General features: G+C 38.8%; 2 protein-coding genes across 2 annotated transcripts; one reads left to right on the top strand and one right to left on the bottom strand.

Moving 5' to 3' along the window:
- Nucleotides 1–2,855: 2,855 nt before the first annotated feature.
- Nucleotides 2,856–4,924, top strand: NCED4 (nine-cis-epoxycarotenoid dioxygenase 4). Its single transcript, XM_088118602.1, has one exon. The coding sequence runs from the start codon at nt 2,958–2,960 to the stop codon at nt 4,746–4,748; it is 1,791 nt and encodes a 596-aa protein (XP_087974728.1). The 5' UTR covers nt 2,856–2,957; the 3' UTR covers nt 4,749–4,924.
- Nucleotides 4,925–20,690: 15,766 nt separating this feature from the next.
- LOC111008377 (GDA1/CD39 nucleoside phosphatase family protein) lies at nt 20,691–24,347 on the bottom strand. The gene is made up of 2 exons (XM_022281054.2): nt 22,034–24,347; nt 20,691–21,289 (listed from the first exon to the last, which is right to left on the bottom strand). The coding sequence occupies exons 1-2, from the start codon at nt 23,994–23,996 to the stop codon at nt 20,982–20,984; spliced, it is 2,271 nt and encodes a 756-aa protein (XP_022136746.1). The 5' UTR covers nt 23,997–24,347; the 3' UTR covers nt 20,691–20,981.
- Nucleotides 24,348–26,523: the final 2,176 nt, after the last annotated feature.

Raw genomic sequence — 26,523 nt, 5'->3', positions numbered from 1 at the left:
CCTCATAATTTCTACTTTATATTCATAGTCAAGTCATATATTTATAGCCACAAAAAATATAATAATAATAATAAATAAATAAACCATGCAATTTTTATCACTATGAATTCAAAGGTCAAAATTGCTCAAAATAGATACAACACATTCAATAGTTAAGCTATTAAAAACTAATTCAACAATTTAAATTGTTTCTTAATTTGTGGAAAGTTTCTTATTTATAAAATAAGAAAATTATTGTGAAAATTTTCAAGTCACAATTTTCTACAGATATTTTCGAACGGTAGCAAAAAGATTTACCATATTTGCAAATATAACAACTTTTGGGTTTTGCAAATATGAAAAAAAATTTAAAATCAAAATTCATTTTTCTGTTATTCCAATTTTATCTTTATTATTTTCAAGAATTAATATACCAAATATTAAGTATATAACTAATATAACTTAATATGAGTACTAAGAAATGCCTATATAAACATACCAGTCACACCAAATATATAAATGATATACATTATATTACATATATCGCTAATAAATCTTCTTTGGATTAAATGTTTCGCTTAAGTAAAATTGTAAATTTTTTATTAATATATCAAGTATATCAATAATATCTTTATTTTTATTTATTTATTTTTTGAAAAATGAGAGTCAGAGTTTTGCCTCCATATACCTAGGGGCACCCGTGCCTGCTCCGAGACCCGGACTCCAGGAGACATCAAGGACTTTTGGTATTAAACTCACTAAAAAGTTCGAACATGAGACCTGTAGACTAGTATAACCAAGAGATTTCAAATCCTTGTCAACTGGATTGTCCAATGGAGGAGATAATATCTTTATTTTAAGTATATATCTTATGTAATTCATATACCTACTATAAGTAACTACTGATACATTAAATATATCACTAATATACTTCATATTCGAGAGGGTTTTCCACGTTTTTGGAAACTATCCATTTTTTTTTTGTTTAGGTTGGAGCTCCATAGCTATTATCATTATTGTTATTTTATTTATTTATCTTTTGTTATACTGGGGAGAGAGCCAAAATGAAAAGAAACGAGTTACCTTATTTTTGTGTCAAAATTGCCAAGCTTCTATTAGGAGTGTTCACCGGTTGGGTTGGGTCGGGTTAATGAAGTTTTTTGGACCAACCTGAATATTCGGGTTGGTTAGACTAGCGAACCCATAGGAACGGAATTAAATAAGCAACCCAACCCAACCCAACCCAAAATTTTCGGGTTGAGTCATCGGGTTGCATCTTTTTTATTTTTAAATAAAATTGGATTATTGTAGAGACATCAGTGGGTTTGGGTGAAGCAGCCATGAAAAACCCAGATGAAAAGTTTTAGGTGACTTCTTTTTTTATCAGAAAACTCGAGGAAGAAAGAGGAAAAATAAAAAAAATCTAAACAATTTCATTCTATTTCACCCCGGACCTCAAGAAACCATTTTCTTATAAATAAAATCCCCAAAAGATCAACCCCATCACCTGTACATGATGAAATTGCACGAAGAAAGATGAATCTAAAAATAAAAAAAGGGCTTCTTTGACGGGGAGATGAAAGATTGAGAGAGAAGATTGAGATTGGAGAGAGACAACGGGAGATGGCAGCGATTAGGGGTGTTCAAAAAAACCGACAATCCGAATAGTTCGGTTCAGTTCGCGAGTTCAGCAACATAATAATTGGTTCAACCCGAACCGGAATCACACCTATATATATGTTTTTATTTTTTAGGGTTTCAAAAGATTGAATATCTGCCTCCCTCGATGTCAATCTTCTCCCTTCTCTCTCAAAATCTCATCTCAGTTTCTCCCATCTCCCTTTCACTGCTTCCCGTTGCCGCGGTCTCTCCGTCGCCCCTCCTTAGCCCACTCTGACAAAAGATATCTAACAAGAAATAACTGGTTACTGACCAATATTGCAGAGTGAGTCCCAAAAAAGAAAAACATGCCAAATTAAAATAAATGACTGTTGAAAAATAAATAAATAATTAAATAAATATAAGAGCTGTTGGAAAGTAAAACTAGCCACGAAATGTCATTAATTGATCAGCCATTATTGAATATGCCAATCACATAAGGTAAGATAATTTCCATTACTAAAAAATTAATTCTAATTAATTATGATTAATCGCGTGAAGATTCATCCAAAAGGATAGAATAATCTGTTCAAATGTTTATTTTTGCTCAGAAACAAACAAATGCTTTTCCAAGAGTGGACAAATAATTATTCTGCAGCTGTTTAGAAATTATTTTTTTTTAAAAAAAGTTTTCTATTTGTAAAAATAAAAGCTATTTGCGTACCGATAAAACAAATGAACTAGGCTAACTTTTAGATGAAAATATGGAACGATATTTGTTCTTTTTATATTTTTTAAGGTAAAAAAAAAAGAAAAAACAAAATCAAATCTATTTTATTTTTAGTTAATAAATTAGTAAAATATTTAATTTTGGTTTCTAGACTTTCAGTTTAATGAACCTGAGTATTAAGTGAGGTGATAGTAAATTGTAAAATAATATTGCAAAAATCAAAATTGTTAATTTTTTAAAAGTTGAAAAATAAAAAAATAAAAAAAAAGAAAAAACTTGATGAAAGTACACAGTACCATTTATTATTTTTTCTCCTTGTTTTTTTCTTTTTAAGTTCAAGAACCCAAATATAAGTTTAGTTGGTTAAAAGTTATATCAAAATAAGAATTTAAGCTTTTATTGTTTTTAAAAATATAACTTATATTTTCTTTCATTAAAAAAAAAAGTAAAAGCCTTATATTTGCTTAAAAACAAAATGACAAAAAAAAAAAAGATTAAATTATATGTTACCCAATTTTTTTCCTCTTTAAATTCCCATCATGTTTCAATCAAGTTCGGGGACCAACCTTTAACGAGCGCGTCTGAAAAAGTTGCAGGTTGCACTGCCACGGACGCAGAATTTTTCTTCCACGAATCATTTTCGCCATTGATGGACGCCATCTCATCCCCTTTCCTCTCCGGCGGAAACCTGCTCCTCTCTCCGGCAATCTCCATCTCCAGACCTTCCATTGCCACCGTCATATCCTCCGTTCTCACAGAAGAAACCCCCAAAACTGTCAAGAAAACAGGACCCCGGCCCTCCGATGCCGACTCCTCACCACTGAGAGCTACTCCTCCGCCGCCTGCTAAAGTTCCGGCAATGGCGAAGAGCTCTTCCACCAGACGAGTTGAGCCGTCGCTGCCGGCGAGGTTGTTCAATGCTTTCGACGACTTGATCAACAACTTCATAAATCCGCCGGTGAATCCGTCAGTGGACCCGCGGTATGTGCTCGCCGATAACTTCGCGCCGGTGGACGAGCTTCCGCCGACGGAGTGCGAGGTGATTCAGGGATCGTTGCCTCCATCTCTGAACGGCGCTTATATTCGTAATGGACCGAATCCGCAGTACCTTCCCCGTGGGCCCTACCACTTGTTCGACGGCGACGGAATGCTTCACTCTCTCCGGATCTCCGACGGCCGCGCTGTCCTCTGCAGCCGTTACGTCAAGACTTACAAATACACTCTGGAGCGTGACGTTGGGCATCCGGTTATCCCCAATGTATTCTCTGGCTTCAATGGCCTCACCGCCTCCGCCGCACGCAGCGCCGTCACCGCCGGCCGGATGTTAACCGGCCAGTTTGATCCGGCGAATGGGATTGGTCTTGCAAACACTAGTCTGGCTTACTTCGGCGACCGTCTTTACGCCCTTGGCGAGTCCGATTTGCCGTATCCGATTCGCTTGACTCCGACCGGCGACATAGAGACTCTCGACCGCCATGATTTCGACGGAAAACTCTCTATCAGTATGACTGCTCATCCGAAAGTTGATCCAGTCACCGGCGAGGCTTTCGCTTTCCGATACGGTCCTCTGCCTCCATTCTTAACCTTCTTCCGATTCGACAGAAGCGGTGCCAAACAATCCGATGTGCCGATTTTTTCAATGAGTCGCCCTTCCTTCCTCCACGATTTTGCAATCACCGAAAAGTACGCTGTATTTGGAGAAATTCAAATCGGATTCAATCCTATGCAGATGATTACAGAAGGACGGTCTCCAGTCGGATCCGATCCGTCGAAAGTTTGCAGAGTAGGAATAATTCCTCGATACGCAACCGACGAATCGAAAATGAAGTGGTTCGATGTGCCAGGATTCAACCTGATTCACGCCATTAACGCTTGGGATGAAGACGACGCCGTGGTAATGGTGGCGCCGAACATTCTGTCCGTCGAACACACGATGGAGAGAATGGATCTGGTTCACGCCTTAGTGGAGAAAGTCAGAATCGACCTGAAAACAGGGATAGTCACGCGGCGGCCATTATCGACCAGAAACCTGGACTTCGGAGTGATAAATCCGTCGTACGTCGGGAGGAAGAACAGGTTCGTATACGCCGGCGTCGGCGATCCGATGCCGAAGATTTCTGGAGTGGTGAAGCTTGACGTGTCTCAAGAAGAATGCCGAGACTGCATCGTTGCGAGCAGGATCTTCGGACCTGGTTGCTACGGCGGCGAGCCGTTCTTCGTGCCGAGGGAAGGGGAAAATGCCGGCGAAACGGCGGCGGAGGAGGACGACGGATACGTGGTCTCGTACGTTCACAACGAGAACACCGGCGAGTCGAGGTTCATCGTCATGGACGCGAAGTCGCCGGATCTCGCCATTGTCGCGGCGGTGAAGCTTCCGCGGCGGGTCCCTTACGGCTTCCACGGACTCTTTGTGAAAGAAAGTGACCTCAATAAGCTATGAACATATCTTAGCCGAACAACCGCAAATTTAGGCCGAATCGGACCGGACGGCTCGACCGGTAGATTTTTATCTGATTATACTGGTTTTATTGTTGAATGGAATTGAGTAGATATGAAGCATATTGTATATGAAGTTGTAACTTTGGATACAATTAATTGACTAGTTTCTTATGGATATGAACATAGTTCCCAAGTAATTTGTATTATTATTATTATTATTTCAATTCATAAAGATGAAATATGTTGGCAGTTGAGAGAGCAAATTCAACTGTGGGGCTAATTTGGGGAAAAAATATAGTGAAAGAAAACATTTTGTACGATTTGTCAAGTACAAGTCGGTGAAAGAAACCTTTTGTACTATCTGTAAGAAGTGAGATGTATTTTTTCAAGTCTACATATCTCTCTATTTTTGCATAAGCCTAAACAAACAAATACTGAATCAAAATAAAACCTCTTCATCAGGACATCTGCCTTTAACTTATGTTCAGTTTGGCAAAAACCTCCAACTAATTTCGAACATAAAACTAATACTAAGTCCTCGTGAGCTAACAAAATATTGGAAGACTACAAATTTCAAACTCTTCGTGCAAAAGCGCTATTTTTCCATTACTATTCCAACAATCACTAGAATGAACCTTTATCTGTATAAAAATACTCTCCAGCACTACACATTGTAGAATCCAGTATATTTTTCTAACCTCGAAGCTACAGAAGTGTTTATGTAGAAGAATCAAAATATGATCATCAATGAAATGCTGACCTAAAACTAGATATAGGGGTGGAGATTCAAACTCGCAACCTCTTGGTTGGAGGTATATGGCAATTACACTGTTCAGCTATGCTCACTTTGGTAAGTTATTATTATTTTGGAGTTGTGTGAATGTTTGGGATCATTGGATATTTACTTCTCCATGTGAATATTTATTTATTAGATTAATGAAATAATAAATTAAAACAGATGATTTAAACTAGTTTTTATTTCAGGTTTAACAGGAAGCCAATGGACTTTTTATTATTATTATTTTATTTTATAATGTTTTTTCTTAAACTATTTCCAAAAATATACTCCACCAAATTATTTCTAAGAATAGTGTTTGGAAAGTAGTTGGCCGTCTCTTTGAGGGATAAACGACATGCATGCAAAGTTGGTCTTTTAAAAAAAATGACCACGTGGTCGTCTTTTCAAAGACTATTTGTAATTGTTTTTTTAAGAACTCAACCCTATATGTCATAAGTAGAATATGAATTTTCATCGAAGTTATTGTTCTAATGAAGGGATCAAAAAACGAATGGTGAGTGATTGGCCAGTCGGAGATCGATGATTCAACACTTTATTGGGTTGCATAAAATGTCATGTTTGACTAGAATTCAAGATCCCATATTGTTGGGTTGGTGAGGAGTGCAAACAAAGTCCCACATTGATTAAGGAAGGAGGTGATCCATAGTATATAAGGAAGGACAATTATCTTCATTAGTATGTCGTTTTTTGGGTGAAACCAAAAGCAAATCTGTGAGGGTTATTTCAAAGTGGAAAATATCAACTTTTAAAAAATTAGATTTTTTCCAATACATCTCCCAAAGAAACAACATATTGAGATTTAGAAGAAAAAAAAAAAAAGTTAGTTGTGCATGTCAAAGAGACAACCATTAACCACCCTTTGATAATTCGGTAATTTTAAATATGAAATTTTCTTAAAAGATCCAAAATTTCAACACAACATAATTATTTTTCACAAAAATTCAGATATGAAAATCATACTAAACCATCTTTAAAAATGGGTAGAAACATATCATTTTTATGTAAAAAGTGTGTAAAATTTTTTTTATGAAAAAGAGTCCAAAATATCACAAAAAACTGTTTTATAAAATAAGAGATTCAAAGTAAGAAAATTTCTAGAAAATTTTTATGGCAGAACATCCTCAAATATTTTGTTCAAATTGAGAAGAGAAGGAAACAAAGACTAAAAAAAAACTTTTCCTAATAAATTGAACTAAAAGATTAAAGAAAAGAAAACAAAAACAATATAATGCTTTTTTTAAAAAAAGTATAAAAGAAGGAAGAAGAAAAGGAAATGAAAATGACAGGAAAAAACTTACTGTTTTTGGGAGAAAAAATAAAAAAAAAACTATTTGTTTGGGGAAGAGAATACCCTAGACACGTGGAGGACCCCTATTGGTGCTCCAAGATGACTCATGAGTCATGCCCAGCTCGGACCGCCGAGATCACCACCACTAGCGTCGACAGATGCTATGTATGAGGGCCGAGGTGAACCTGGCCGAGGTCCGACCTACCGGGAAGCTCGGTAGGGGCCGATGTGAGCTACTGTCAGTGGCGTGATTATCGGCTGTAACCGTCGGTCCCGAGATTACCGGGTGTAACCGACGGTCCCGAGATTACCGGGTGTAACCGTCGCGAGATTAGCGGGACTACCACCCATAAGTAGAGGACCCCACTCCACGATCAGGTACGATGATTTCTGACCTCGAACTAAACTGGGAATCCGACCTATACTGACTTGATCGTCGGAGTGCTCACCTTTTTGTGCAGGTCCGCCCAAGTATTCAGGTCGGTCCGAAGGCCGAGTTCGAGCTGCAATCTGAAATACACTGTTGTGCATATCCTTGCATAAACATTTGGCGCCGTCTGTGGGGAACGACAATCTAAGTCATCCCAAGTCTTTAAAACCAACACGCGAGCGAACATGGTTCAACCGGGGAACTCGACCAATACGGCAGATCGAAGGACTCTAGCTGCCAGCGATGCCCACCAGAGGGAGGTCGGAGCAGCAGTGGTAGAGGGGCAAGGTCACGACGGCCTAGCAACAGAACCCCTCCGCAGGTCGGCACGAATCACCGCGCCTGTCCTACCACCTGCGCACCCAAGGACATCCAAGGCCACCCGTGGCCGAGGTGAGACCTCTAAGAAGGGCGCCCGGGGTCCAGCCCCGGCTCCAACAAGTGAGAACTTCGACGCACTTCAGAGAGAAATGGAGGCAATGCGCACACAAATGCGGTCCATGGAGGAAATGTATAACGAAATGATATTAGCTGCAGGCGCAGGGTCTCGATCTGAGAACCGAGTGACGCGCGTTGACATACGCGAGCCAAGGGGTTCCCACCTCGGCCCAGTCGAGGAGGAACATCCCGAAGACATCGAGAGCGAGGGACACACTCGCCGGGGGGAGACCTCCGTGATCATCTCAACAGAAAGAGAGGCTCATCTCTCCGAAAAGGACAGTCACCATCCCGCTCACACAGGAGCTCCAACCAGCAGGCTGAATCCTCTCACAACCCAGCAACTCCTACAGGAGTGATTACAAGGGAGGAGTTCGACCAGCTGAGGGACCAGCTCGACGCTTAGGTGGAGGCCTTAAAGGCCAAATGCGAGCAGAAAGAAGGTTCACTGAACGATGGCAACTTGGGAGAATCGCCCTTCACCTCGGATGTTTTGGAAGCACCGATCCCTCCGAAGTTCAAAGCTCCTACCGTGAAGCCTTATGATGGGTCGAATGACCCCAAGGATTATGTTGAGGTCTTTGAAGGCCTCATGGATTTCCAAGCGGCATCAGACGCAATCAAATGCCGCGCCTTTCAAATCGCGCTTACTGGCAGCGCGCGATTGTGGTATCGGAGACTGCCAGCCAAGTCGATCCCGACCTACTCACAGCTGAGATGGGAGTTCCTCGCCCAGTTCTCTTCTCGGCATTATGACAAAAAGACAGCGACCCATCTCGCCACCATCAGACAGAAGGAGGGTGAGACGCTGCGAGAATATGTCACCAGATTCCAGGAGGAGCAGTTGAAGGTCGCACACTGCTCCGATGACTCGGCCATGTGCTATTTTCTCACCGGTCTAGCCGACGAGGCCCTCACGGTGAAACTTGGAGAGGAGGCACCGGCCACCTTCATCGAGGTGCTTCAGAAGGCGAATAAAGTCATAGATGGACAGGAGCTCCTCCGAACCAAAATCCGCCGACCAGAACGAAAGATCGGTCGGGGCAGAAGTGGAAAAGATATAGAAAAGGCAGATCCCAAGTCCAAGGACAAGGGATCCTTTTCCAGCGGCCGAGCTGAGTATCGAAGGGCGGAGAACGGACCTACCAGGAGCCGACCTTACGAACGCTTCACTCCGACCACGATTCCAATTTCCGAGATCCTAACGAACATCGAGGAATCTGGAATGGAAAAACTACTCAAGCGTCCTGAGAAGCTTCGGGGAGCCCCGGAGAGGCGCAGCGAGGACAAGTATTGCCGCTTCCATCGGGACACGGTCATAATACGTCGGACTGCTGTGAGTTGAAGCGCCAAATTGAGGATCTAATTCAAGATGGCTACTTCAAGAAATTTGTGGGAAAGCCCAGGACCATCTCGGCGGAGAAAAAGGAAGAGCGGAAGCGTTCGAGGACGCCGCCCCGGCGCACTGACCGACCTGCAGTCATCAATACCATTTTCGGAGGGGCAAGCGGGGGTCAGTCCGGACATAAAAGAAAGGAGCTAGCTCGTGCAGCCAGGCGCGAGGTATGCATCATCAGGGAGCAGAAGCCGACCTGCCCAATCACCTTCGACAGTACAGACTTAGAGGAGGTGCACCTGCCCCACAATGATGCACTTGTGATCGCTCCTTTGATTGATCATGTGGTGGTCAGGAGGGTGCTGGTAGACGGAGGCGCATCTGCTAACATCCTGTCCTTACCGACCTACCTCGCCCTGGGATGGACGAGGTCGCAATTGAAGAAAAGCCCGACACCGCTGGTTGTGTTCTCTGGAGAATCGGTCATCCCAGAGGGTTGCATCGACTTGTCGGTCACACTTGGGCAGGACCAAACACAGGTCACCCAAATGGCCGAGTTCGTGGTAATTGACGGTAGATCGGCCTATAACGCCATCTTTGGGAGACCCGTCATCTACTTATTTCGGGCCATTCCCTCAACACTTCATCAAATTTTGAAGTATTCCACCCCTAATGGCGTGGGCACGGTCCGAGGAGAACAGACCGCTTCGAGGGAGTGTTATGCCTCCGCACTCAAAGGCTCATCGGTCTGCGCCCTCGAAACTCATCCGGTAGGGATGGGACGCTCGAGTTCGAGGCCGACCTGCCGAGGAGGGAGTCTGCCGCACCCACTGAGGAGCTCGAGCTTGTTCCTCTGCTTAGTCCTGAGAAGCAAGTAAGCATAGGAACCAAGCTGGGGGCCACCGACAGAGAAGAGCTAATCCACTTCCTCAGATCCAACTCGGATGTCTTTGCGTGGTCCCATGAGGACATGCCTAGCATTGACCCGAAAATCATGACGCATCGCCTCAGCATAGATCCGTCATTCTGACCTGTAAAGCAAAAAAGAAGACCTATAAACAAAGAGCGGAGTGATGTAATTGTTGAGGAAGTTAGCAAACTTTTGAAAGCTAAATACATAAGAGAAATTTCGTATCTCGAGTGGCTCTCCAATGTTGTATTAGTTAAAAAATCTAACGGAAAGTGGAGAATGTGCGTAGATTTTACGAACTTAAATAAGACATGCCCGAAGGATTGCTTCCCGCTGCCGAGGATTGATCAGCTCGTGGACGCCACAGCCGGGCACGAACTGCTCACCTTTATGGACGCCTACTCTGGGTACAACCAAATCAAGATGCATGTCCCCGATCAAGGTCATACCGCATTCATAACAGACCAAGGTCTGTACTGTTACAAGGTCATGCCCTTCGGTTTAAAGAACGTAGGAGCGACCTACCAGAGAATGGTGAACAAAATAGTCGCCAAGCAGATCGGCCGGAATATGGTGGTGTATGTGGACGACATGCTCGTCAAGAGCAAGCAGTCGAAGGCGCATCTCTCCGATCTGACCGAAGCCTTCGAGGTTCTGAGGACATATCAAATGAAGCTCAACCCAGCTAAATGTGCCTTTGGAGTCTCTTCGGGCAAATCCCTTGGCTTCATGGTGAACAACCGGGGAATCGAGGCCAACCCCGAAAAGATTAAAGCCGTGATAGAGATGGAGGCACCTAAGACGCTAAAGCAGCTCCAGTGCCTCAATGGCAGGATTGCGGCCCTGAACCGGTTTGTTTCAAGATCGACAGACAGGTGCCTTTCTTTCTTCAAAGTCCTACGAAAGAAAGGGTCGTTTGAATGGACAGCGAAGTGCGAACAAGCATTTCAGCAATTGAAGAGCTACCTCTGTTCGGCACCTTTGCTCGCCAAGCCCATGCCGGGGGACAAGCTCCAATTGTACTTAGCAGTGTCTGACAGTGCCGTCAGCTCGGCCCTAATCAGGCAAGAGGAAGCGCGGCAAAACCCGGTCTACTACACAAGCAAGGCTATGACCGAAGCCGAGACTAGATACCCTCAGATGGAGAAGTTGGCTCTCGCTTTAGTCACCTCGGCTCGACGGCTTAAACCATACTTCCAAGCCCATACTGTGGTGGTGCTCACTAACTTGCCCCTAAAAAACATCTTCCATAAGCCAGAAGCTTCTGGACGCCTGATGAAGTGGGCAATGGAGCTAAGTGAGTACGACATCCAGTTCGAACCCAGAACTGCGTTGAAAGGACAAGCGGCAACAGATTTCATAGCCGAGCTCACACCACCTTCCGAGCTGAGCGAGGCCGACCTACCGTGGACAATCTATGTCGACGGATCCTCCAATGAGAAGGGGTGCGGGGCCGGGGTCCTCTTGCTCGAACCAGGAGGCGAGCGATTTGAGTATGCCCTGCGGTTCGGTTTCCGGACTTCTAACAACGAGGCTGAGTATGAAGCATTTATTGCCGGCCTACGAATCGCTAGAGCATTGGGGGCCTCTTGTGTTAAGGTCTTCAGCGACTCCCAGCTGGTTGTAAGCCAGATCAAGGAAGAGTACCAAGCCAAAGACTCCCGAATGGAGAAGTATTTGGGCAAGGTCAGATCGCACCTCGCCCAGTTTCGAACTTACGAAGTAAGCCGGGTTCCCCGAGCAGAAAATTCTAATGCTGACGCCTTGGCCAAGTTAGCGTCGGCGTACGAGACCGACCTGGCCAGGTCGGTCCCCATCGAGATCTTAGATAATCCCTCGATCTCAGAGCCAGATCTGATGGAGATCGGCGCTCCAGAGTCCTCATGGATGGACTCGATTGCGGACTTCATTAGGGGCAATTCACCACAAGACCCCAAGGAGCGCAGAAAGTTGGCAAGGCGAGCAGCTCGGTTCGTGGTCCGAGGTGGAGCATTGTACCGACGCGGCTTTTCCCTGCCTCTATTGAGATGTCTAACCCCTGAAGAGGGCCTGTACGTCCTCAGAGAAATCCACGAAGGGGTGTGCGGCAATCACTCAGGCGCCCGGTCACGGTCATATTTTCCCACGAATAGGAAGTCGCCACGCGTCCAAAGCAAATCGAATGAACTTCTCTGCCAGGTCGAGATCGGACCAGACAGAGAGGGGGCTAATGTTTGGGGAAGAGAATACCCTAGACACGTGGAGGACCCCTATTGGTGCTCCAAGATGACTCATGAGTCATGCCCAGCTCGGACCGCCGAGATCACCACCACTAGCGTCGACAGATGCTAAGTATGAGGGTCGAGGTGAACCTGGCCGAGGTCCGACCTACCGGGAAGCTCGGTAGGGGCCGATGTGAGCTACTGTCAGCGGCGTGATTATCGGGTGTAACCGTCGGTCCCGAGATTACCGGGTGTAACCGACGGTCCCGAGATTACCGGGTGTAACCGTCGCGAGATTAGCGGGACTACCACCCATAAGTAGAGGACCTCACTCCACGATCAGGTACGATGATTTCTGACCTCGAACTAAACTGGGAATCCGACCTATACTGACTTGATCGTCGGAGTGCTCACCTTTTTGTGTAGGTCCGCCCAAGTATTCAGGTCGGTCCGAAGGCCGAGTTCGAGCTGCAATCTGAAAAACACTGTTGTGCATATTCTTGCATAAACACTATTCTTTATTTGTTTTTCCTTTTTTCATCCTGTTGATAGAAAACTAGTAAAACTTTTAATCCAACGAACTCTAATAAAACTTTTTAGAAGGCTATTTTTTTTTATTTGTCTTTAATAAATCATGTTTTTTAGAACAGAAAAATAAAATAAAATAACATATATGGCTACGCACAGATCCGCCCGCTATGCCCACGGGATTTTCAATCATTTAAAGTTTTGCATTTTTCACACGATAAATTCAAGTTCAATCTCCTTTCCAATGCCCACAATAATAGAAGCCAGTCTATTCTGGGTAATTATTTAAAATTATATATTTTGCTAATCTTATAAATTTTTTAAAATATTTAATATATATTATTACAAAGTAGAATAAATGTCTATCATTTTTTAAATTGACCCTGAATAAAAATATTACTATATAATAATTTTTATTTTACCAATGTCTATATCTTTATCATTTAAAACAATTTTTTTGAGCAAATTTTCAGTTCCATACAAAAATAACTTTGCGGCTTTTTTTTTTGTTGAGTTGTGTGAAGTTTGGGATCATTGGATGGATTTCTATGCCTCTTCATGTAAATATTTATTTATTAGATTAATGAAAAAAGAAAACAAATGATTTAAACTAGTTTTTATGTCCAGCTTAAGAGTGAATAAGATTTAATTTTATAAAACTAGATTACTTTGAAATCGTGTAACTTATAAGAGATTTTTTTTGTCTCAAAATGATCTATTTAAGAGGCTAATTTATAGATAAACTGTTTTTGTAATTACTTGCAATCGTTTGTTAAATAGAGGATTTGCCAAAACATTTAAATGATTTCGAAACCAACATTTAAAAAAAAAAACAAAAGAAAAAAAAAATGAAATCCTAAAGCTGCTACAAAAGAAATGGGTCCCCCTAAATTAATGCTTTTCCACCAAGGGAAGCTTTATTCCATCTAATTTTTCAGATGGAAATTCTACAGATAAAATAATGATACAAATAATAATAATAATTTATTGAAAAAAAAAATCCATCTTATTTCATGTTTGTGAGTAAAAAAAAAAAAGGTAATATTTCACTAACCATGTTTCTAGCTTAAATGTTTTTGAAATGGTACATTTTTTTATTTTTATTTTTACCGAGTAACAATATCATTTTCAATATATGATCTTGGAGAACGAAATGTGTAAGTTTCCCTTCTTAATGAAAAATAGACGACAATGAATAAATAATAATTTATAAACATTCTTTTAATTTTATTTCTTAAAAAAAAAAAAATTAAAAAAAAAAATCAGGGAGAACCAAATGTGTAAGTTTCTCTGATGAAAAATAGACTACAATGAATAAATAATAACTTTTATTTAGACTATGGACCTTCCTTTTCCCTGGTTAATGTAAAATTTTGATGGCACATAAAAAGAGTCCTCCCCTAAACAACTTAAACAATATAATAGTAACTAATGATTCACTAAATATTGATTATTGCAATTTTAGTATATATATATATACACACTAATATGCTACCACGTGTAAATACACAAAATATTTTTAATCTAATTTAATTTAGTAGTGAAATCAATAAATAGAAGGACAAAAATGTAATACCACTAATTGTAAAATAAATAAATAAATAAATAAAGAAGAAGAAAATTCAAATGTCTAACTTTCTCGAGATATATTTATTTATTTGAAAGCAGAATAGGTTTTAAAAGAAAACATATTTGATCTTTGTTAGGGTATTTTTCTGAAATTTTTTTAAAAGGATATGGTGAATTTATCAATTTTCAATTGGACATCTAGAAATAAAATCTATGAACCAAACTATTTAGAGATATTTGTATGAATACATATAATTTTTTTATTATTTTAATTTTACACCACGTAAGTGTATATTTGAAATTTTAATAACTTTGATGCAAGTTCAGGATTATAAAAAAAAATAAAAAATAAAGAAAAATAGACAATCATATTCAATAGCATTTTTATTAAATAATTAATGATATTTTTGTAATTTAAGTAATGTTTAAATAACCCTAATCACTCATTTTCTCTCAAAATCTCATATTTCATTTCTTTGCGCAACCACTATATCAAATGTCCATCTCTCCTCCTTAATCTCTAGTCTTCTTCCATCACAACCATCATCGTCATCATCTTATTGCTTGCTGCCACCACACTAGTGTTTGTCACTACGACCCGCTGGTGCTCGTCACTACTATCCACTAGTGGTCACCATTACTGCCATTGGTGCTCATTGTTATCGCCACACTGATATTATCGATCATTTTTTGTAGCAATCTTCGCCACTCCTGTTTTTTCAATAGAAGAAGATTTTAAAATAAATGTAGTAAAAAAACATAGATCGAGGAAATGAATACAACTTTTTTGTAGGGAGAGGGTACACAATTTTTGGAAATAAAGATGCGTCCAACAAAGAAAGAGAGCTACTTATTTCGACATCACTTTGGACTTTTGTTATCTATTTTCTCCTTCTCATTCATCAATTACATTATTCTTGTTCAGAATCAGCTTCCCTTTGCACTTTTTTGTTTAACTTTTTTCACTCGCTAAAAAATGGATTTTGAAAGTTTGATTCTATGTTTTATGTTTATATATTTAGGTGGAATTTTAATAATTTTGGAACTTAATTAAGTTGTCGGTTACAAAAAGAATAAGTTTTCGTTTTGTTTTAAAACAACTTCATTATTGTATAGGAAGGTGGCCAAATTGCATATGTGTGCAATCAATTCATTAATGAAAACAAATTTTATATTTTCAGAATTAGTTTGAGTTTATTTGTTTGCACTAAATAAAAAATTAAAAGAGTATTATTATCCAAAAATAATTTTTAATATCCTACCTTTTTAATACAATATATAAGTATATATATATTTTGATGTAGACTTATATATATATTTTGATGTAGACTAGTCTAGATATTGATTTGCCATAATATTCGTATATCTTCAATTGTCCTATATATATTGATTGATGTTAATAATTGATATGCATGTTCTGTTTTTTTTTTATATGGAAATATATATATATTTTTTATTTTGTAGCTCTATTATTTAGTAGGTGATATTATATTTTTTTTGGCTATTATTATTATTATTAATACAACAAGTGGGATGGAGATTCGAACCCAATATCTTTTAATCGAAAATAAGTATCTTAACTAGTTGAACTAGGTTCAAGTGGCCTCCTAACTATTAAATGCTTTTTTGAACTTATTTTTAAAAAATTAACAAGACCTTAATAAGACATCAATATTGCTTTGCCAAATTTAGACACGTGACTATGTAATTTTGAGAAGTTTTATTTTAATTACATTGTATAATATTGAAATTTTTTACTACACATCCATGATCTTGAAGTAGCCTAAGTTTCGAGGTGCTTCTTAGAGTACATAGATTTAGAATATGGTGTATAGATACAGATATAAATGCACTTTAATGTTGGTCATTAAAGATAAAAGCATTAACACACCTTTAATCTTAATTAATTAATTAATAAATGAGGCATTGAACACTCAGCTTTATTTTTCTTTTACTTACTCACTAGTTGAATGTAACTAGATTTGATTTGGGTTAATGTATAGGAATAAATAAGGTAGGTTTTGTATTTTTTTTTTCCCTTTTATACAATATGTAGAGATAGGAGATCGAACTCACAACCTGGTGGTTGGAGATATATGTCAATTATCTCTGAACTATGCTTGCTTTAGTGACAGGTTTTATATTTAAGTCTATTTGGGTGTGTCTAAGGATAAAATTTTTATAAAAAGGAGGAAAAGTGATATGAGGTTGTTCGAATTTAGGGGAGCATTTTGGGAGCTTATATTGTACCTCCTCAACGATTACAGATAAATGCAAAAATAGAGACTTTTTACAATAATAATGAGTTGAGGTCTTCAAAAAACTCGATAATCCAACGAACCCAACCTGATCGAGTCGGGTCGGGTCTCGAGTTCAACCTTTAAAAAAATTCGGGTCAATCCGACCCACTCTCGAATTTATGCATGCATATATATATATATATATATATATATATATATATGTTTTTTTAATTATAAATAATATAATAATATCTTTATCTTTAATCTCAACACTCCATCTAGTTTTAATCTCAATCTGATTATCTTCTTCCATTTTGTATTTCAAGCAAATTCTCCCTTCTTCCTTTCACCATTTCTTCTCTCACTCAAGCTCTTCGTCGCCGCCGTTAGCTCTCAGTCGCCATCATTAGCTTTTCGTTGTCATCATTAGCTCCCCGTCGCCAGCTCCCTATTGTTGTCGTTAGCAGATCCAGAAGTCTCGTCGGGCCGTTGTGGAGTAGCTCATTGTTGCCAGCCGGTTGCAGCATCTTCAACCCGACAACCCAACCCAATCCAATTTGAAAATATTGGGTTGGATTGGGTTGGGTTGGCCATCCAATTCAAGCTTGATAGTTTCTATATATAGTCAACCTGAAAATTTAGGTTGGTCACCAAAACCACCTCTAACTCGACCAACCCAATTCGTGAACACCACTAACAATAAATGAGTTGTCAAATAATTAATGGTGAGAAGGATACGCCGTTGAAGTACCAAGTATTTACCTAAGTACCGTGCAAGAATTTTTAAGACATGCCTCCAAAGAGATGAAATTAAACAAAGTAAGCTTAGAAAGTGCATTTGTAAATTCTACTTAGATGATGTAAGAAGTAGCTAAACTCTTTCAACAGCCTTGTACATGGACTAGATTGGATTACGAATTTTTGAACCTAGTTTAACTATCGTTGTGAATTTCTTTAATTCAAATCATGATCCGAATTGGGACAACTGTAAAAATGACCAAAATAAAAAGACCTGCTGATACTTTGCGCTTAAAGGCTTCTATCATTCTAGAATCGTATTTGGATTCCCTTACTCGTTGAACAATGGTAGGTGAATTTTTAGTTTGCAGTCAGCACTCGTACCTGGTTTCATGCTTCCCAATATGTCGTTTCGTTTGCAGCTGCATCCAATCGTTTTCCGTCGTCCGTTGCATTTGCTTTTTGTTGTTTCGACAGTGACCGTTCCGTATCTTTGTCCTTGCTCAGTGTCACGGTCGTACATTTTTCAACCGTACGGCGCCATGATCTAAGCTCGACCATGGCCAGCCTTACGGGAAACTCTTGCCCCATTTCACTTTTCTAACCATCTTGGTTCTCGGCCACTCGGTCGTTCTGCTCCTACGATGAGCCAGGATCTTACCGGGATGAGTTATGACCTATAACGGGGTCAGAATGAGCTTAAAACGGCAACCAAGTACAACCGGGAGATTCATGCAGCTTAGCTACGTCAAAACTAGCTTATCGGGTCCAACGGACGCCTCTAAGACCATTCCTATCGAGAAACTAGTCAATAACGGGCTAAACGGCCTTATCGGGTACTGCCGGGATGATTTCTACCGAGATCCGGACAAGGAATGACTAAACTTGGCAACCGGGATGAGTCTTGCCGCTTTCCGGGCAAAGACTAGCTTTTTCTCACTTACCGGGTGCCCACCGATACTATAGGATGCCACCCCGAGCATCGGGATGTCATCGGGCTTTGCTGATCACTTGGGCACTCATACCGAGAACCGACCCATGGACTTGTATTTATGATCGAGACCTTTCGGACATCCATCCATCCGGACATAATCGAGGCACGTCGACTCCCACGGCCGTGTCTTGATTGTTCGAGCATACCGTACCGCATAACGGCCTCTATGTGCAACCTCCAGCCCATAGGACGAGGCGCAATGCCGGCACACCCATGCCGTTCGACACTGTCCTTGAGATTCTCATTCTCGAAAGAAGACGCACAAGACCTTGGTCTTGCAACGTTCGCCCTCGCCATGACACACGCATGTGCCATGGGGTAGCTCACTTAGGCCACAGGGCCCAAGGGTGGTGGAGAGCTGACACCATGCCTCCCCCTAAGGTACATTCTAAGGCATTCTTGGTCTGTTAGACGTGTACGTGCAAAGTGGCGAGGAGTCACTCGCCAACGTAGAGAGCACGTCTGAACTCCGATTGACACGAAACTTGGAGTGCTTGCATATCTCACTTATATGCATCTAACTCTAAAACCGCTCGTCCAAACTCTCGATGAAACCCTTACTTCTAGGGTCATGGCCTGGGGCCCGAATTGGCCCCCGCTAAGCTTGTCACCGACACCACTGACATTGCCTTCGCCTTGCATTTTGCATATGCCTTCTCTAGACATTCTTGAGTACATCTATGGGGTGTGATGGGTGATGCACCATCCTCCTTGGCACCCCCTGTCGCTCTTTTTTTTTTAATAGTCATTCTTTAAATCGAGTCATTCTTCCCGTAAACAAGGATTTCCTTTAGAAGGTACCCTAATGGTAGACTGTCTGGACGTTTATTATTTACTGAGATTTTGTAATCTAAATTTAAATGGGACTACATTAAAAATAAAAATAAAATAATTATTATTTTTTTCTAATATTGACTAACCTCCTTCCTTTTTTTTGGGATATTGTTAGGGATGTGTAAATTTATATTTTGTGCATATAAGTGAAATGTCAATTTTTGTGTTATTTAACTTTTATATAAAATAGTTTCCAACAACTAGTATATTTATATAAATCAATACTTAAAATCATTTTTTAAGGGTTAAAATATAAATAATGTAGTTGCTATAACATTCACTAAAGAGCGTTCAAAAGAAGCTTCATTACTTTTTAATTAGAAAACGAGTAGGAGGGAGGGGATGCTCAGACCCTAAGAATAATTTTTGTTTATGAATTTATGGAACTATTTTATTTACATCGTAATTATGACATTATATTAATCAACATGTTAATTTGTTAAAAACGTATATTTATTTATTTTTAAATATTGAAGTAACATAAATAACTCAGTCCCAACTATAATATCTTGGAAAATTACATTCCAAGGACTGAAATTATTTTCTAGAAGTTTTAGAATAGTAAAAAAAATATAAAAATAATTGTTCAATGGAACCAAATGAAAAAGGATATTTGCATATGTAATCTCAGGTAAGTAAAAATACACTTTAAATTAAGGTTAAAATACTAGTTTGATACTTTGATTCAATTTAGTCCATCTATTTTGAAAGTGTTCATTTTGGTCTCTGTACTTTTAAAAGGTTACCATTTTGCTATTTTCATTTTATTTTAAATCTAATTTTTTATCACGATTTCAACACCACATTATAATCAATATATTTTATTACAATGTAAACATTATTTTATACTAAATCGTTTCTGTTACGTATAAAATTTGTGTTAAAATCTTGCAAAGACGGACTAAAATGATCACTTTTTAAATGTACAAGGACCAAAATAAACAATTTCAGTACAGAGACTAAAATGAACCAAAGTTAAAAGTATAGGGGACAAAATGAAATAGACTAAAATGAACAAAGGCTAAAAATATAGTAACCAAAATAATATTTTAACCTTAAATTAATAAAAACTTCAGATTCGTTCATTCAACCAAAACTAACTCACGAATTGAACCAATCGAAGAAGACATTTACATATGTCTATGAATTCAACATTGACATAAGATATAACTCAACGTTTTTACAGTATCACGAACTATATATATATCAACAAAATATGACTAATATAAATATAATAATAATATTAATAATTTTCAACTTATTTAAAAGTCCCAAAATATTTATTTATTAATATATATATTTGTAATAAATTCTTAATTTTTATAGTATTTTTAGAACTATTTGTCGATATCACATTTTCTTAAAATTGAGACCTCTACATTTCTACGGCTTGTAACCCAACCCAAAGTATTTGGGTTGGATTGAGTTTGAGTTTTCACAGCACTCCTACAAGAAGATATTTTTTGTTTAGTTATTTTACCTAATAACATCATAATTCCTTTTAACTTCCCTTTTTGGTGAGGGGTTTTGACTCAATTTTTTTTCTACACAATATTAAACATTTTATATCCACTCTATAAATTTTCATTTCTATTCATTAATCTATTCTGAAAGGGTATAATAGGGAAGGCAGAGGGAGAGAGGGAGAAACTATATATGCATATCTACTTCTCATGTAAAATGGATTCTTCAGATACAGAAAGAATTCCTAAATTGAATTCATGAACAACTCTAAGCAAGCCTCCATATATTTTCTATTCAAAAGTCAGAAAGTAATGAGGGGTCAAATTAGTGAATCTACCAAAATTTCTGAACTCTGCTTCTTCTAAACCTCCCACCATATGTGTGTTTCGTCACCCAACTGAGGAGGAAAGGTCGGCTCCGCTACGATCGAGATTGTGATAATCTATACTTTAAAGTCTGCTTCTTCTAAACCTTCACCATGTGTGTTTCAACCAGCGAGGAAGAGAGGTCCTCTCGAGATTGAGATCGTCTACTTTGAAGTCGCATCTGACTCCGGTTTGGGGTCCAGAAGGAACCGATGCTGCCACTGTCCAATTGCATTTGGCCGAGGCTGTTTGAAGAATAACTATGTGAAACCCCGCTGGTCGACCGGTGCAAGGACGATTCCATAAGTTGGATGCCACTGCTGCTGCCAAAGCCCTGTCCTAAGCCAAAGGGTCTCGCTTGAGAACCTTTAACTGTTGGGCTCAGTGGCATCTTGACTCTTCCATCCCCTGTTACACCATAGTTCATATTGCATCCATAGTTTAGACCCAAAAAAGGCCATAAAGAAGCAATCTCATAGAAAAAGCAACCAAGGTAGTAACTAGAATAAATTGGAAATCATTTTATGTACTATGTAGATGCACGGTTAAAAACTTCGAGGGAGAATACGTCGAACGAAATATGCTGACAATGTAAGAGAACCATCAGGATTTTAGGAGCACTAAACGTGGTTAAAAGTAAAAACGATATTTATTCATGTGAATTGGTAATATCATTGAAGTAGTGGTAGTGCAAAAGTGCATCTTTTACTTGTTGCACAGAACTAACATTTTAAAATGATGCACACAGTGCATTCAACCAATAACCATTTCTTATTAAACTTTTACACACTATCAGATGAAGAGATATTGATTCCAAACAAAATTTCACGATTTGGGAACGCAAAGGGACGACCAGAAAATCAATTTTTTTTTTTTTTTTGGATAAGAAACTACCAGAAAATCATGATAAGACTAACAAAGCATAAGCAGCCTATTGAGTTCATAATATAGAACTGTGAAATTTTTCGTTCAGAAGCATGACAGATTCCTCCATGAGAGTCATTTTTCACATCCCATCTGATCAAAGATTGGCTTAATTAACACATTCACATTGCTCATGCCACTAACGTATCTCATGCTAGACAATCTCCACATGAAGATTTATAAATATAAATATCAGTACGCAGCCAGATGTTACTTGTAGAAACATACCAGAACTCATTGGACTCCACCGCTGTAACCGAAAAGGAGATGAGATGTTTAAAACAGATGTGGTGGCGACACTGTTATGCCTGAAAAGAGGGAGATATGACCTCCGGAAAAATCTAGGTACTGCACTGCCTACACAGGATAACGCAAAAAGCAGAAAAAACAATGATGTGAACAAGATGACGATAAGAATCAGAGGATCAAGCTTCATTTTAAGAATTCCATAACCCCGGAGCTCGAGCCTGGTTGCAACTGTAAATGCCTTCCCTGCCTCCAACAGTGAAACCCCAAATGTCCAAGTTGTACTCCCAGAACCAATAATAATTTGTTTATCAGTAATATGCAACCCCTCTCTCAGGAGCGAGACTACGTATGGTGCCCTAAAGCAGTATTGCTCAATAAATGGCTGTGGAGGAACACTAGCCTCTGCAACTTTCCAAGATTTCTCACAGAATTTTTGACCCCTTTCTAATACATCATCAAGTGTAGCCTCTGCAGTCAGATTGAAAAATCGAAATACCACAAAGAAACCAGAAATGGCATAGAAGTTTCCATACGGTGGAGGGTAGTTATCAGTTATGGCACAAGGCTGCACATCACAATCAAATCCAACACTTGTATTTGACCACTCAGAAAAATTTACAGCAACTTTACCAAGTGCAGAGCATTCATCCCAATTCGGAGCGCCAGTCAGCCGTAGAGAAATTCCAGAATTTCCCCCCATACCCAAAAATTTACCACACTGATTACAGGTATATCGCTCATTGTACCCAGAATGCAGGCAAGGGTGTTTAAGTACAAATTTTCCATTAGACAGGTCTAACTTCTTATGTTCTTGGATCCTTCTCAATAGGTGGACAACAGACTTCCCAAATGCATCATTCAAACCATAGCCAGTAAGAGAATAAGCATTAAGATGATAGTCAACATTGCCAATTCTAATGTTCAAACTAGACTCATTTTGTACCTTGCTTTCAAAAGTAACTTGCAAAGAAGAGCCCCCCAAGTCGAGTGCCCCATATGTCGGTTCCCTCGGTGTAGCCCCCAACAGCTGTTTTTGATAGTTAAGGGCTATCCAGCCATAGTAAGCCTCCTCTGTCCCTGTGATGGTTTTAACCCACTCTCTCTGGCAAAGGAAGGGCGAACTCTTCAATATAGACCAAGCATTGTCCAGAAGCCATTTCGAATCTGCGGGTGGCAGTTTTCTAACTCCAGCAGTTGCATAAAGGAAAAGAGATGTGCTTTCATGGGCACGCTTTGGAATTTGCTTCTCAGCCCACTGAAGCAGAGGTTTTATAGCTTTCCTCAACCCGGATATATTTCGAACCAACTTATCAAGCCCAGGTTCTGTTTCCATTCGATCATAAGCCCGTCCACTCTGAGACTTCAATTTCTTCTTCTGTCCTGTGTATGAACGTACAGCAATGGGGAGGGCTCCATTTGTCTTATAATTAACATTAGCTTGATATACATAGGCTCGAGTTCCAGTACTTCCACAGTCAAGCACCACATAGAATTTGGATGTTCCTTGAGACCAATATGAATAAATATACACAGAAACCGTATAAATTAGAAAGCAAAAGAGCAATAGACACAGGAAAAGAACAATTGTCCGCACCCACTTCCGGCTCGGCCACCAGGAGGAGCCTCCGGGCAATGTCTTCTCCTTTGAAAAACTAGCGCCGGCATTCTCTCGCTGGAGCGGCCTGAAATCAGGAGTTGCATTCCCAAGGCCGCGATTACCCTCTTCGAGATCAAGTCTACGGTAAGTAGAGAGATCTTGAAGCGATGAAGAAAGCCTTAGATTGTTCTTGAGCGCAGGACTGGAAGAAAATCCAGCAACCTGAGGAGGAGGAGAGGCGATCAGCGGCGGCGACGATGAATTATACGCATCGGCGGAAGACTGGCGGCCGGACAAACGAGTGGCTGCGGAAGAAAAGAAATCCCTAAATCCAGCAAACACCATTTTTGTGATTCGGCACAGGAGTTCAAAATTTCCCGAGAAGTGGCCCGAAATCCATCGTGATCTCGACTGAATTGCGTAGTGGTAGATCAGAGTGATCTCCAAAGTGGGGGAGAACCACAGCGCGGAGACAATGGATTTGAAAGTGTAGTTCCTTTGGGGGATTAGCGAAAAAAGAAAAGATCAAATGGCGATGGTTGGTTGAATCGAGAAATAATGGTTTGTGTTTGTCCTCGTTGTTCGCCGTTTTCTGGTCTCAATCTCATCGGATGATCAGATTCAGATCCAACTTCAGCGAGAAGCTACTCTGCCAACAAGTCCAACCGAACCAAACCCCTCTCCCTCTCTATCTCTCTCTCTTCATTTTTTAAATTAATTATTTGTATTTTCTACATATATATTTTCCATATTATTTTATTTTTATTTATTTCATTTTTTTTTGAATAGGTCGTTTGATTTGGTATGTTATATATATATATATATATCGAGAAATTGACCAACACGATGAATCTTGGCTCGGTATTGAGAGTCAAAGGACGAGATGTAATATGTCGGGCTAGTGACTTGCAAAACATAGCACACTCTGATGATGAAGTCAGTATCTAGTCAAACTAAACTCAAGAGAAAATTTAGTATTCACGTACCTCTGAATGGAACAAATGAGTTCTATTTATAGACAAGATCCCTGACCGTGTTCCCGAAAAGGCCTCAAAACTCTTTAAGGTTGTCGTGAAACACCGTGTGATGTCTTGGAGTCTGTTGGAGATTGGGGCTAAGCCTAGGTAAAGTCAATCGGTTAAACTGACAATTAGGAACAGGATTTCAAGTGGGCTTGGCCGGCTCGACCACCAAGGAAATCGGCTCGGTCATGGGGACAAGACCCAGGTGATGGAATAGCTTTTATATCGTAAGCCGCATAAGGTTGGTTTAAGCCCATCATCATACACCACGTGTAAACTGAAAATCTACCTATATATATCTCTATATATATATTATATATATATGGCCCAAATTTCACCATGCATAAATTTTATGTTTATGTTTGGCAACATGAGCCTAGCTTAGTGATAATTGATACAAGTCTATGACTTGAGAGGTTAAGCTCGAACTCCCGACCTCATTATTAAATGTCACTTCATCAAGCTTCATAGCCCAAAAACTTCACAAGCAACTTAACTTAGAGACCAATGAGAAACTAAATTTAAACTTCAGGAACTAAACGTGTCTTTTTTTGAAACTTTAAGAACTGAGTTTAAACTAAATTTAAATCCTAGTGACAAAAAATGATGATTTTTAAATTCAGGAACCAAATAGAAACCAAATCGGACGACTAAAAGTGTATTTTACCCTATTTCTTATTTAAAAAAATAGCAACTTCGTTCTTTTAATATTTAATAAAATAAATACTTGATCAAAAAATCAAAACATATAAAGGATAGAATTTAAAATTTTAAGAGATTAATGAAAAAAAAAGAAATAAGTGATAAAATTGTATATTTGGTCTAATTTTTTAAGAATTATTCTCTAAAGGCTTATTTTAAAATCAAAAATTGGTAAAATTCTTCTAAAATTTAACGTTGTCATGTACTTAAAATTCATGATCCACATACATGTATTTTTATGTCAATTGATTAAAAGAAAAAAAAACAGTTCATCCGAGAGAAATAAAATAAAAATAATAAAGAATATAATTTTAATTTAATTATTCAAAACATGCTTTACTTTCTTAAAAAAAAAAGTTTAAATGGTTTTGAATAAGTTGAAATAGCTATGAGCGTTTTTATTACAATAAAATAAAGATAAACGTAATTTGAAGACTACGTCATAATTAATTAAAATATTTCAAACATCTAAGAAAAACACGATCACATTGACAAACTTATTTCAAAAACCCTTTTCAAAAAAAAAAAAAAAAAAAACTTATTTCAAAACCACATCGAAAATGAACTCGAAACAAAAAGATGGGCCATCACATAGAGCGTAAGATATTGTAAAATGAGCCTTCCAATTTAATTTAATTTAACTAATCTAACCTAAAATTCGTTACCACTAATAATACTCATATTATGTTATATTACCAATTTAATTGCTATGATTTGTTTCCAGCTTTAATTTAACCTGTAAAGTTATAAAAGTTTCAATTTAGCAATAATTTAAATTAAAAATTTTAATTAGTCCCAACTAATTTTCAATTCAATTCTTATATGATTTTAAAAGTTTCGATTCGATCACCTTACCAACTTTTAATTTGGTCTTTATATAATTCTGTCAAATCTTACTAGATACATTAGTACCTTTATTACAAGCTATAGTTATTATAATAATTAATACACGACATCACAACAAGTTAATATTTTTCATTCTACTACATTGGAACAACAACTATATATTTTTTTAATTTCAAGACTATGAAGCAGCTAAAATCCACTAATTAATTATACACAATTTATCTAATTTACATATGACAAAATCAAAACTTTCAAAATCCATACATAAGAGAGCAAATCAAAACTAAACCCAATGATATCAA

Source organism: Momordica charantia (assembly GCF_013281855.1).
Source record: "Momordica charantia cultivar OHB3-1 chromosome 10 unlocalized genomic scaffold, Mcharantia_2.0 BLBB01000010.1, whole genome shotgun sequence".
Taxonomy (NCBI): Eukaryota; Viridiplantae; Streptophyta; class Magnoliopsida; order Cucurbitales; family Cucurbitaceae; genus Momordica; species Momordica charantia.
This window is presented reverse-complemented; position numbering and strand designations above follow the sequence as displayed.